General features: G+C 38.9%; 1 protein-coding gene across 11 annotated transcripts in view; it reads right to left on the bottom strand.

The window, feature by feature from the left end:
- Nucleotides 1–13542, bottom strand: part of Cplane1 (ciliogenesis and planar polarity effector complex subunit 1) — a 100699-nt gene that overhangs the window by 76194 nt on the left and 10963 nt on the right. For 8 of the 11 annotated variants that reach the window (XM_063281736.1, XM_063281741.1, XM_063281738.1 and 5 more), the window contains exons 7-16: nt 12556–12712; nt 11919–12022; nt 10263–10445; nt 6266–6515; nt 5953–6105; nt 5050–5804; nt 3836–4044; nt 3565–3645; nt 517–651; nt 5–169 (exon numbers count right to left, since the gene is read on the bottom strand). In XM_063281736.1, coding sequence (XP_063137806.1) covers nt 5–169; nt 517–651; nt 3565–3645; nt 3836–4044; nt 5050–5804; nt 5953–6105; nt 6266–6515; nt 10263–10445; nt 11919–12022; nt 12556–12712 — 2192 coding nt within the window. The remainder of the gene's footprint in view (nt 1–4; nt 170–516; nt 652–3564; nt 3646–3835; nt 4045–5049; nt 5805–5952; nt 6106–6265; nt 6516–10262; nt 10446–11918; nt 12023–12555; nt 12713–13542) is intronic. The other 3 variants (XM_039103529.2, XM_039103531.2, NM_001427186.1) reach the window with 1 other exon arrangement.

Below are 13542 nucleotides of genomic sequence, written 5' to 3'. Positions count from 1 at the left end.
ATACCTGAGTAATCTCTCCTTTCTTGTACAGGTAATTGGGAATAGCTGAGTATCTCTCTTACTAGGTGATCACATAATCCTTGGGCATCGTTTAAATTGTAACAGTAGAGGTGACAGTACAAGAGAGAGAGATAGTAGCGTAACTGAAGAAAGCGCATCCTTCTTCCTCCTGAAACAGAAGAGTCCGACTTAGACGCTTGGACGCATGGGACCTACGGGACTGCTCCGGGCTCCTCCTGTGAAGACAGCTGTGTGGTATGTGAAAATTCATCAAGCTATACAGTTGTGACATGCAGGTTTTTACATCTGTTTTATACTTCAATAAAGAATTTCTGACAGTCTTTTTTAAGGAACTGGCCACTGAGAATATATGGGTAACACATATTGAACTTTTCCCTCCTCCCCTTCCTCCTCTTCCTCCTCTTCTTCCTCTTCCCCCTCCTCTTCCTCTTCTTCCTCCTCTTCCTCCCCTCCCTCCTTCTCTTCCTCCTCTTCTCCTCCTCCTCTTCCTCTTACTTCTCCTCCTCTTCTCCTTCCTCCTCCTCTTTCTCTTCTTCCTCCTCCTCGTTCTCCTTTTTGGAGGGAGGTCACAAGAGTTGGAGGGCAGACCAGGGTGCATGATATGAAATTCCCAAATAATCAATGAAAATACTATAAAAGGAAAAAAACAGAACAAGAGTGTGTCTATATTGCAGCCACGGGGATTAAATGTGTATGGTAAGGGCTGAGCCGCACAACTAGAAACAGGTTTTTCATCAAATAGCAATCTCAGTGTTCACAGTGTGACCACATATTGTATAATACAGGCGCAGGAGGACTGTCAGGCTGACCAACTCAGCTACCACCCAGGGCTCTGGGCTGACCCACCCTAACATTACCTCGTCTATAAACTGCTAAAGCATGTGAAGGGGCTGGTCCTCCAGAACCAAAGCTGTAAGGCTCCAGGACAAGGCAACAACAGGGTATCCAAGGAGACCGGGGGAGGATCCAGGACTGATAGTGTAGCAGAAGCCAGAGGCCTCAAGCAGACCTGAATTACTGCATCAAACACTTGCACTAAAGCTGTTTGGGCAAAAGGTGTACTGTGTGACACACCGCAACTGCCACAGCGAGATTTTGTGTGTGTTTTCCTCTGTTTTGTTTTGTGGGAAGGTTGCAAGGGCAGAGTGTAGATCTGGAGGGACAGGGAGATGAGTTGGATTTGGGTACATGATGTGATATTCATAAAGAATCAATAAAGTTAAAAAAATAAGGGAGAAACACAAAATTTTCTACTTCACTGAATTCCTCTCCTTTATCCAGTTGACCAGATCTTAAAACTGAAAACTACATTAAACTTTTTTCCCAAATCCAATCAATCACAATTCCCACTGATCAAACTTGCTGTGCGTCTATTAAATATGAACTCACCCATTGGCATGGATGCTGCCTGGTTCAGTGTCTTCATCTGAGTAAAGGTCTGGCTTTGTATACAGTCTACACCTCTCCAACCACAAGTGTATCAAAGTGACCTTCTTAACTGACCTATAAAGGGGCTCCTTGATTCGTAAACACATCATAAATGGAAAATATTATAAATCAAAAGTGCATGTATGTGAGCTGGAAAGATAGATCTGCACTGAAGAGCACTTGCTGCTCTTGCAAAGAACCTAGGTATTGGCTCCTATCACCTACACCATCCTCCAAAACTCTAGTTCCAGGGGCTCTACCACCTTCTTTCTGATCTCCACAGGTTTCAGGCACATATATAGTGCATATATATAGTGCACAGATACCAGACATAAATGCAAGCAAATCACTTATATACAGAACATAAAAGTAAATACTTTTATGCAATCCCATACCTAACCAAACAATCATCTCGGCTCACAGTGGAGCACTGGCTGTTACCCTGGTGATCACACAGCTGACTAAGACTCTGCTGCTCTTCAGCAGTGCGTACTACATGGAACTTTTAGCTCAGGACAAACTAGGAAAACCAATCGGAAGCTTTCTACTGAATATACATGACTTTCCTGCCATCACTAAGTTAAAAGTTTAAAGTTAAACTTTGTAAATCAGGGACCTTCTGTCCTTACTTGGACAGTCTTTTTCCTCCAAGTGGGCCAGCAGTAAGATAGTTCCACACCACAAGCCTGACAGCCTGAGTTTGACCCCAGGTCCTGCACAGTGGAAGGAGAGAACTGACTCCTACAACGCATCCTCTGACCTCCACATGTAATTCTCTAGCAAATGTGCTCCCCTCCACATAAGTAAATGTCATTTTAAAAATACCAGCACTCAGGAGGCAGGGATAGTGAGATCTCTGTGAGTTCAAGGACAGCCTGGTCTACATGGTAACTTCCAGGCGAGCCGGAGCTACAAAGACAGTACATGTTTTTAAAAACAAAAAACCCTACTGTCTTTGTCACTTCATATAGGCCTCCTTCACTACTGCTCCCTCTCACCAATCCTGACCTACTGAACACTAATGCAGCACACACAGATCACACACTCTATTCTGAGTAAACAACCTACACCTTGCCAAATTCTTAGCATCTCTCAGGCCTTCAGTTTCTCTAATTTCTGAAACTGGTGACACCTTTTATGATGTAGGGCTAATGGTATGACTCAGTTGACCTACCTTAGGATCTAAATTCATGAGGAACATCCATCCTCTGTTAACCCATCCTATTGTCTAAACTGTTTAATTTTAACTCAACTTTAAACATCACCTCTCCAGGATTCCCAGGAGCCGATCTGAACCTTCAGGTTTAGAGTACAGAGGTGCTCTTTTTATGTTCCCGACTGTAACGAAAGTTCAGCTTTTTATTCTGTGTCTCTAGTGCCTTGTGCAGTACTGGGCAACAGCAGCAAGCACTGAGAAAACACTAGTAGATGGAAAGAGAGAGCTACAGCAGATACATAGCTCAGCTATGAACAGCTACAGCAGCCAGAGAATAAACATCAAGTGTAGTGCTCTGACCAGGCAGTGACTACTTTTTTATCTCGGTCATACCTGCAGTCAAATATCATAAAAGATGACATCAGTTTCTGGAACCTAGAGTCCTATGCCACTATAAAAGACCCACACAAATTAGACTTAACTCATAGGTTAACTCTGCTTAACCTAAAACCCTCAACTCTCTTAAAAGCCAGAAGGCTTAGCTCCATAGTTCTCTCAATGTCTGTAGCAAGATGACAGGATATTGATGTATAGCTTCCCATATGTTTGGTGCCTTAAATAGATATTTGTGGTGCCTTAAAAATGGAAAAAGTATTTAGTGTGTAAACCTCATTCTGTCCATTAACATTTAACCACAAATTTTATCATTAAACAAGGTGTGGTGGGCAGGAAACTTAACTAGAGAGCATTAAAAAGATTCTTAGTGCCATGATTTTAAAAATCAAGAATAATTTAAAATACAGTATTTCTGACAGTCAAGTTCCCTACAATCTGCATCTTACTTGGAGAGTAAGATAGTAAGATAGTGTGAACACTCTGAACTTAATATTTTTAAACTCTGCAGCAAGTTAACTTATGTTCTTCCCAATACAGAGCTACTTTTTGAAAACACTCCTTACCTTTCTCTTGGGTTTCTTGTAGAGCCTTCTTCCACAGGCAAACTGACTTTTCATATGATGCTAGCAGAAAACACTCTTCACCTAAGGATGATTTTACCCAACAGTCAGCTACAGTTGATGACATAACTTTTAAAAGTTTTGTTTTGAAATGCAGTAGATTACATCCCCATCCTAAAATTATTCTGGAAATCAGGTGTCCCCATTGAAAACCCAAAGCCCAGTCCGTCACCTCATACACCCAAGAGGTGAGAAAGTGTTTATAGATACTAACCACTGAGAGCTGTAAGTTCTAAGGCTTGACTCAAGCTATCCCCAGCCACCTGCAGGTTAGCCTGGACATGACATAACAGAGTCTTGACTAAAGATACTTCATGTGTGATATTTTCAGTTAATTGTCTGTCACCATCAGGAATTCTTCGGCTTAATTGTGCTTGATACCATAAAGTTTTCTTGTATAATAGTCTCCAAAGAGCAATCAATCTGTACAAAAAAAATTAAATAATCATTAAAACCAAATTTCATGGTTTTAATAAGCTTAGCTCTCTTCATGAGCAATTCTTTGGTTGGTTCGCTCACAGATACAGTAGAATATACTGACCAAGTTAATGATCACCGTCCACAATCAAAAGAGATATACTATATGTGGCAAATGCATATAAGGACCACAGATCTTCACAAAATTTGTATTCACTTGTGTACATTTTTCATTACATACTTAACTTTTACTATGTACTTTCAAGATCATTATGGCTGCCCAAGACCACACCCCCAAAATGTGTGCTTTTTAATAATTGGAAAAAACCTGAAACAATTTTTGATTGACAAATAAAATTTATATAGAGAGGATAGAAAGGTGCATCAGAGGTTAAGGGCATCTGCTGCTCCTTCAGAGGACCTGAGTTTGCATCTCTGCACCCATACTGGACAGCTCACAACTGCCTGCAACTTCATCTCCAGAGGACTCGATGCCCTCTTCGGCTTCCATGGGTATTTACACATAAACATAAGTACACAGACATTAAATTAAAACAAAAAAGTTTAAAAATCATATTGACATACCAGGAAAATATGCTGCTATTCTGAAATAGGTACTTATATATTTTAAATTAACATATATATATATATTTTTAATTTTATTTATTTGATGTATGTGAATACACTGTCACTGTCTTCAGACACACTAGAAGAGGGCATCGGATCCCATCACAGATGGTTGTGAGCCACCATGTGGTTGCTGGGAATTGAACTCAGGACCTCTGGGAGAGCAGTCGGTGCTCTTAACCTCTGAGCCATCGCTCCAGCCCTAAATTAACATGTTTTGATACTGGAATTCAGTGGTTACAAAGTTTCCTTCTAGAGTGAAAATTACTCTATCATTAGTACTAACAGTTTTAAAACCTAGTAAGTATACTAAAAAGAACCGAATTACACACTTATTACAGTCTAAGAAATCTAATGGTGTTTTACTATTATTTGTATTCTTACCTGTGACCTGGCTTCTGAACTAGATTTGTCACTTGAGGATAAATCTTTAAAGATGAGTCCCAAGACCAATTTTCCTTGGAAGATTGAAAAATGGGTACCATTAACGAGTCTAGCTCTGCTGGTCGACTTCCATCAGCTGCTGCAGGAGCAGCCTCAGGCTGCAGACTGCACGTGCCATTTAAACAGTCAGTCACAGTTCGGAGTAAAGAAAGGCAAGCTAGAAGCTTTTCTGAGAACAATCCATGTTTTCGTTGCTGAGTCAAGAGAAGCTTTACAGTATTTGCGGTGAGCTTCAGCAAATGGCCCACATTTTGTCTGTATCTCATATCCCAATAGTGGGTTGATAAACACTGATGAAAAAGTTGAAAGATACAGAGTACCCAGGTGTTATGCTTCAGACTCTTATTTAAAAACAGGTCAAACTTTGGCAAAGGACATTTTATAAACTGAAGAATATAGAAAAAGTGAGTGATGCAAAGTACTGTGTAATTTAACATTAACTTTTTTTCTGCTACATTTTTTGAAACTCCTATAGTCCAAGCTGCAAGTAGTTTTTTCTGGATACAATGCAGTTCTGCAATGGTTCTGTCTGTCTCCTTGGAATCATCCTTTGCATGAATTGTATCAAACATAGATGCAAACTCCAATCTTCCTTCCTTGGCAGTATTAAACAGTATATCTTTTCTTTGGTCACAAAAAGAAAATGAACTGTTTAGAAACTGTTCAACTTCATTAGTTTCTTCTCCTTCAAAATCCTAAACACAGGGGAGAAATATTTAATTCCACTCAAGGCTTATGCATGGAATCACTGTGTGATTCTTAAATTTCTATTTCCTTTAACAACCACAAAAACAACAAACCAATGAATCTCTTAGAATAAAGTCAGTATGTACTAATAAGTACCTGAAAATCTGTGGTTTCACTTAACTTCACTGTTTCTTCTGCCTGCAAAAATCTGGGGACAGTGCATTGAACTGAACTTTCCTTTCCATGACGCTTTAACAGGCTAGACCTCAAGGAATCCAGAGATCGCAAATTCAGCCCTTTCTCCTTGGGCTGTAGAACAAAAGACAAATGATTTCCAAGAAAAATTTTTATCTATATACCTAAAGCAATTAACACTTCTACTGTCGAAAGGCTATATGACTGTTAATAGTTTTAACTTTGAAAGGAAGAGAAAGTATTTTTTAACCACAGATACCCGAAGGCACTGTACCTTAGACAGCATCATGCTCTGGTAGGCTTTCTCAAGCCTCTGGGTTGAATCAAGAAGCAAGGCCCTCACGAGCATTGTTGGAGACTGGTTATCAAGAAACCGAAGGGTTGTGACCATGTAGCCATCAGAGATGAGAAGGTAGGGTAGTCGTGAGTGCGCTTTTATAGAAAACCTCTGTCTCAGAGGGTCACTCTCAGAGGCTGCCGAATCAACAGCATTATTTGAATCTTGAAATGGAAGCCGCTGTGGTCTAGCAAACAAACATGAAAAGTCCAGAATCAGCAAGAGAAGGGTATTAAGTAAGTAATCATATCATTCAAAACATGGCAAAGTAAGCACGCAGAATGACGAGAGCAAGCAGATGAGACGACGTTAAAGTATTAATTGTATATTTGTCTTTCAGGAAACATACAGTGATCAAAACATAGGTCTTTATATGTTTCCAGATTTTTTCCTGAATTTTTGTGGCATTTATTATGCTTTTTTAAAACTATATACAACCTGTTTCAGAAAAAAATTATGGAATCTTTTATTATTAAAGTTAAGAAGCTGACTTTCTTCTAAAATATATAAGCATAGGAATAACAAAATTACAATCAGTACAATTGTTAATAAGGAGAAAAAAAGAAATGAGGTACAGAATATAATCATGAGTGACTGTTTCTGAGTTTAAAGTGAATGAGTCACATAAATATAAATATCTGTTATAATGATACAGCTGACTGATTACACAATATAGCTGCTTATTATAGTCAATGTTTTATAAGTAACATAAAATGAGACAGATTAATACATTGTGATTTGTTGGGCTAGAGAACTATTAAAATACAAATATGGGAGACCTGCCCACAAATATGAGGTCCTGAGTCTGATCTTTAACACTGCAAAAAGACAAGTCAGAATGCCCAAAATTTCTAATAAAGATTGTTTTTCATTAGCCAAATGTCCAACAACAGATCAGTATTATGGAATCATAAAAAAAAGTGTCTATTAAGAAAAGAGATATGGGGGTTGGGGATTTAGCTCAGTGGTAGAGCGCTTGCCTAGCAAGCGCAAGGCCCTGGGTTCGGTCCCCAGCTCCAAAAAATAGAAAAGAAAAAAAAAAAAAAGAAAAGAAAAGAGATATGTAGAAGACTGTTAAGTGCATCACTCTATAGAAAGGAAACTGATGTGGGTATGTCCTTATGGTTAGCAAAATAGCAATCTCTAATTTTTTAATAATTAATTAATTTTATTTGGTTTTTTTTTATTCATTTATTATATATAAGTACACTGTAGCTGTCCTCAGACACACCAGAAGAGGGCATCGGATCCCCCCACAGATGGTTGTGAGCCACCATGTGGTTGCTGGGAATTGAACTCAGGACCTCTGGAAGAGCAGTCAGTGCTCTTAACCACTGAGCCATCTCTCCAGCCCCTATTTGGTTTTCTTGATACAGGGTTTCTTTGTATAAACCCTGGCTATCCTGGAACTCCACTTGCCTCAGCTTCCCAAGTGCTGGGATCAAAAGCGTGCACCACCACAGCCTGGCATAATACCTAATCTATAGTGACAGATAAATGCTAGTAGAAAACTGTCATTTCCTGCAGTGTAAGTATTTTTTTTTAACCTGTAGGGGTTTTTATGTGCACGGGAGTTTTGCCTACATGAATGCCAATGCATGCAGTGACCAGGAGGCCAGATGAGGGGATATCTATTGAGCTCAGTGAATAAAAGCATGTGCCGCATAAGCCTGACACAGTTAAGGTAGGAGGAGAGAATTGCTCCCACTTGTACATTGTGGCTTGCCTGTGCCTATGCACACATCATAGCATGGACATACATATAATACACTTAAAAATAAAATTATAGGGCTACAGAGATGGCTCAGAAGTTAAGAGCACTGACAGCTCTTCCAGAGGTCCTGAGTTCAAATTCCAGCAACCACACGGTGACTCAAAACCATCTGTAATGAGATCTGATGTCCTCTTCTGGTGAGTCTGAAGACAGCTACAGTGTACTTATATCTAATAAATAAATCTTAAAAAATAAAAAAATAAAATTATAAAAGGCTATTTCATGTAATCTATCATATTTTGAAGAAAACTAACATATTGCTATGATTATAAATGCAAGATGAGTAATCTTGTTTGGAAGACGATAATACCCTAAGATGTTAATTGTTACCTCTGAGGATTTGGAATGCAAGAATCATTTTTATACTATTTAAAAATGTGTCATGATTTTCAAATTTTATTTTTTCAAATACTGAATACCTATTAGAAAAACCCATTTGAAATGCCTTAAGGGGTTGGGGATTTAGCTCAGTGGCAGAGTGCTTGCCTAGCAAGTGCAAGGCCCTGGATTCAGTCTCCGGCTCCAAAAAAAAAGGAAAAAAAATGCCTTAAAATAGTAATTTTAAAAAAGAATGTGAAAAAAAAAATAAAAAAAAATAAAAAAAAAAAAAGGGCTGGAAAGATGGCTCAGTGGTTAAGAGCACTGACTGCTCTTCCAGAGGTCCTGAGTTCAAATCCCAGCAACCACATGGTAGCTCACAACCATCTGTAATGAGATCTGATGCCCTCTTCTGGTGTGTCTGAAGACAGCTACAGTGTACTCATATGCATAAAATAAATAAATCTTTAAAAAAAAAAAAAAAAAGAATGTGAGGAAATTTAAGGAAACATAAATTTTGAGTTCCGTCACAGCACCTACATAGAGGCTCACAACTGCCTGTAAGCCTAGTCCCAGAAGATCTAACCCTTATCTGGCCTTCTTGGTCACCATACACACAAAGTTCAGACATACATGCAGGCAAAATACTCATATACATAAAATAAAAATACAAAAGTTTAACAAAAAACATTCACTGTAGGAATTGACGAGTGTTCTCTCAGCATTAATCTGTCACTAAAAATTAATCATTGCTTTCTTGCTAAATAAATCAAGGATGCACCCATGTCAGTTTCCCTTCTACAGACTTAAAATTTCAAAAGTAATTTTCAGTTTTTCTATGTAAAACAGCTCTTGGGGCTGGAGTGATGGCTCAGTGGTTAAGAACTTGTCCTACCCTTCCAGCAGACCTCCATAACTCCAGCTGCAGGGGTGTCTGAAGCCTCTGCCCCCACTCACACTGTACCCACCTCCTCACAGAGTTCTTAAGATGAGTTAATTTTTTTTTCTTTTCTTTTTTTCGGAGCTGGGGACCGAACCCAGGGCCTTGCGCTTGCTAGGCAAGCGCTCTACCACTGAGCTAAATTCCCTTAAATCCCCAACCCCAGATGAGTTAATTTTTAAAACAGCTCTCCCTATATATCTAACTATACAGAGTAAACCAAAAATGGCTCAGCGCTTATCTTATTGAGAACCACATATTCCCTCAATCCTAGAAGACAATTACTATCATCCTCATTTCATGAGAAAATGAGAACTTAAAAATAATTATCACAGGGTTGGGGATTTAGCTCAGTGGTAGAGCGCTTGCCTAGCAAGCGCAAGGCCCTGGGTTCGGTCCCCAGCTCCGAAAAAAAGAAAAAGAAAAAAATAATTATCACTTACACAACTAGGAAATAGGAAAACAAGTATTTGAAATGATTTGTTTGACTACAAAGTCAAATTGCTACCTTTTTTCACAATTAAAATCCAAATATAGTTACACCCTATAGTCTATTAACAACAGATTTTGTATCCTTTGGAAAAACATGTTAATTTTTAGTTACTAAGTTCTCTCAGTGCTACATTTTTAAAATAATAATCACATTTTGTTGTCTTTTATAGTAAAGATAAGTTTTTAGTACTATTAAGAATTTAAATAACTTTATACTTACATAGTCACAATGTCAAATTTTCACCAGGATTAAGCCACAAAAAGAAACAGGAAGAAAACTATAAATAATTAGGAACAGATAAGAAACAGATATTGACATGACAGAGTCACAGAAAAAAAAACATAAAATATGTATAAAATTAATCACCAAAGAAAATAAGGTATTAAACAAAACAATTCAAATTTCTCACCTATATGTTATTAGTGGATGAAGAGGAATAAATTCAGCTGGCCCAAACTCTATAGAACAACCAAATGTAACTAATGTTAGCAATTCACCCAGGCAGGTCAATAAAACCAGGGAGCCACGCTTTAATACACAAGCCAGAAAAAGACTGTCATGCGTCCAGCTGATGTCACCAACCCAATATGACCTAGAAAGGGCAAATGACAGTTTTAGAAAGGACTGGATAGTAGGTAACTCTCACATAAATTTTGTGAATTTCATTTTGTAGGGGGAAAAAAGGCTTACACATATCTTTTCCAACAACATGCCAATTAGAAATTTACTTAGGTTTATAAGCAATTCGGAAATGGAAATATTCCCCAAAGTTGAGCCACCCATCTTTTGATGAGAATGAACTGTAATCTCACTGGCACCTATGGCCAAGACAGACGAACAGACTTTGAAACTGCCTATCCACCCTGCAGCCTAGTAGGAATCCCACTCACCAGCACACTGCGTCTTCCCAAAGCTCTCCCTTGCTTCTTAACTCCCTGGCAGCACATGTGCCACTAGAACACAGAAAAGGCAGCTCCAACCCTCTGACAGTGGCAGACATAAGTCAAAAGGACCCCTTAGCTGAGCCCAGTGCTGCTCTTAGAAAGGAACTGTGGAGAGGGAATGAACTAGAGAAGAGAAGGTGCTAGACAACTTGACCACTCTGCAGACTCAGAGGACAGTACAGTAGGAGTTCAGATACAAAGAGGTTAGGAGCTCAAGAGGAGTGCTGGAGAGATGACTCAGCGGTTAAGAGGACCGACTGCTCTTCCAGAGGTCCTGAGTTCAATTCCCAGCAACCACATGGTGGCTCACAACCATCTGTAATGGGATCTGATGCCCTCTTCTGGTGTGTCTGAAGACAGCGACAGTGTACTCATATACATAAAATAAATATTTTTTTAAAGCTCAAGAGAAAATATTTGTACAACAATCTTCTGCAGGTCTTTTCCTTTATTTATTTATTTGGAAACAGATCTCTCTACATAGCCCTGGCTGTCATGGAACTTGCTACTAGACCAAGCTGGCCTTAAACTCTTCGAGATCCCCCTGCCTCTCCCTCCAGAGTGCTGGGATTAAAGATGTATGCCACCACATCCAACTTGTACAGGTCTTATAGTTCATGTTGGTATTCAAAAATCACCTTGGATGTCAACTGTTTAAAAGGCTGTAAATACTCCAGCCTTCCTGAATGGTCTCCCTCCCGAATTTTCCATCTTACCCTCCCCAGCAAAGCCTCATATTGCTCTATCTACTCACAACTTTATTCCTAAGAAGACGGAAAACAATTGAAAAAGAAAATACTGCTGGGGCTGGGGATTTAGCTCAGTGGTTAGAGTGCTTACCTAGGAAGCGCAAGGCCCTGGGTTCGGTCCCCAGCTCCAAAAAAAAGAACCAAAAAAAAAAAAAAAGAAAAAAGAAAATACTGCTATGTACTTTCTACCCTACCCTTCCTTTGAAGCATTTGAGGCTTTCTTTATGTAAAGCAACTTTCAGAATGTACCAGGTAAAAAGGTAAGCTGATTTCTTTATCAAAATGATATTTCCTTCCTTGTAGACCTTCAAACTTCTTAAAGTATTAGAAAGAAAACAAAAACCCTCCTTAGAAATAAGTACGTGCTCTTACCTGGTAAGTGTAGCTGGGACCACGGGATTCTTATTACTACATCCTTTAAGGCCACCACAGAGAGTCACGAAATTCAATGTGTTTATAAATAATACCTGAGTTGCCTAGATGGGGGAAAACATGACAACCAATGAAGTTATCCTGCTGCGTGCTTTGCTTACAACACTGGAGGCTGAGAGAGCCGTTATACTTCAGCATGCAGTCTTTCTAAGCCGGACCATACTGGCAGCCCATCACCATTCTTTGCTTGAGCTGCTCAGAGTAACCTTAAACTTCAAGTCCTCCCACCCAGCCCTGCCAATGACAGGGGTGAGAATGCATGCAGCCGTGCTCTCTGCTCTCCCTCCCTCCATTTCCTTTATCCTCCTCTCACTGTTAACTCTGTTTTGTTGTGTTTGAGACAGGGTTCTACTATGTAGCCTAGGCTGGGCCTTCAACTCAAATCCTCCTACTCCAGCGTGCAGAGTATCGGGATTGCAGGCATTTGCCACCACGGTAAACTTTTTAATTTTCTATTTCTCCAGAACAACTTTTGAAAATTATGACAACTAACTTATATAATTTCAACAAAACACAATGAACTGATAACCTCAATTTTAAAATATCAAGTACTAGTAAGGACACAGGCTATACTGACCGTTGGGTCTTTCTGATTAAGAGTTACTGCTAGAGCAAGGCCATCTCTTGAGAAGGCAGAGATCAGAGCTCCTCTTGACTTTACTGATGCACACTTAGGAATCAGATTGCACAGACGGCATTCCTGTTGTGCCCAGTGAACACGGAAAGGCAGTGACCTAACAAAGTAGTGAAATAAATGATAGCAAGTTTTAATAATTTTATTTACTTATTTTTATGTATATTTTGTTTTAGAAATGAGGTCTCAATATATGACCCAGACTGGCCTTGAAGTCCTGGGATCAAGTGAGCCTTCTTCCTCAGCCTCCCAAGTGACAGAGGCTACAGGCATATGAGACCACGCCAAGTTCATACAGTAATTCTGAAGTTGATACACAGTTTATAACAAATAATAAAAGGGTTGACCTATACTTCAGTGCATGAAATACACGTATCAGGGACTGTTCAGTAGCTGTCAGTCAATCTAGTTTGGTGTTGGAGCTCTGTAGAGTTATATATACCTGTTTCAAATAAATACTTAAACATTTTTATGTGCCAGAAAACATTTTACTAGAATCATCAACATAAGGAAGAGGGCTGAGCAAGGATGATAGGGATATGAATACAAGCAGGCAAAATGGCTACAGAAACATTTTTATGCAATTTATGTCCATTAGTTAAAAACTGAGAAAAAAGAAGGGAAAACAGACCATTTTAGAGTATGCCAGTTTCCCACATTTGTTCTGAGAGGTTAGATAGATGTATAAATTTACTCACCTACTTACAAACTTATCTGTTTTATTTATGTGACTAACAATGTACTTACTGTTAACAAAGAATTCATAAGTCACATTACTTTTCCAAATCTTATATAGGAATTATAAGCTTTTACTATATTTTGCTCTATTTTATGGAGCTTAGAATACAAATTATTTTACTACTAAAATTTTTTAATTAAAAAAAAAAAACAAAACAAAAACTCTTGGATAGGCCTGTTGGCTCCAGCATT

This window comes from Rattus norvegicus, chromosome 2 (assembly GCF_036323735.1).
Source record: "Rattus norvegicus strain BN/NHsdMcwi chromosome 2, GRCr8, whole genome shotgun sequence".
Classification (NCBI taxonomy): Eukaryota; Metazoa; Chordata; class Mammalia; order Rodentia; family Muridae; genus Rattus; species Rattus norvegicus.
Note: the sequence above shows the minus strand (reverse complement) of the source record. Positions and strands in the feature narration are given on the sequence as shown.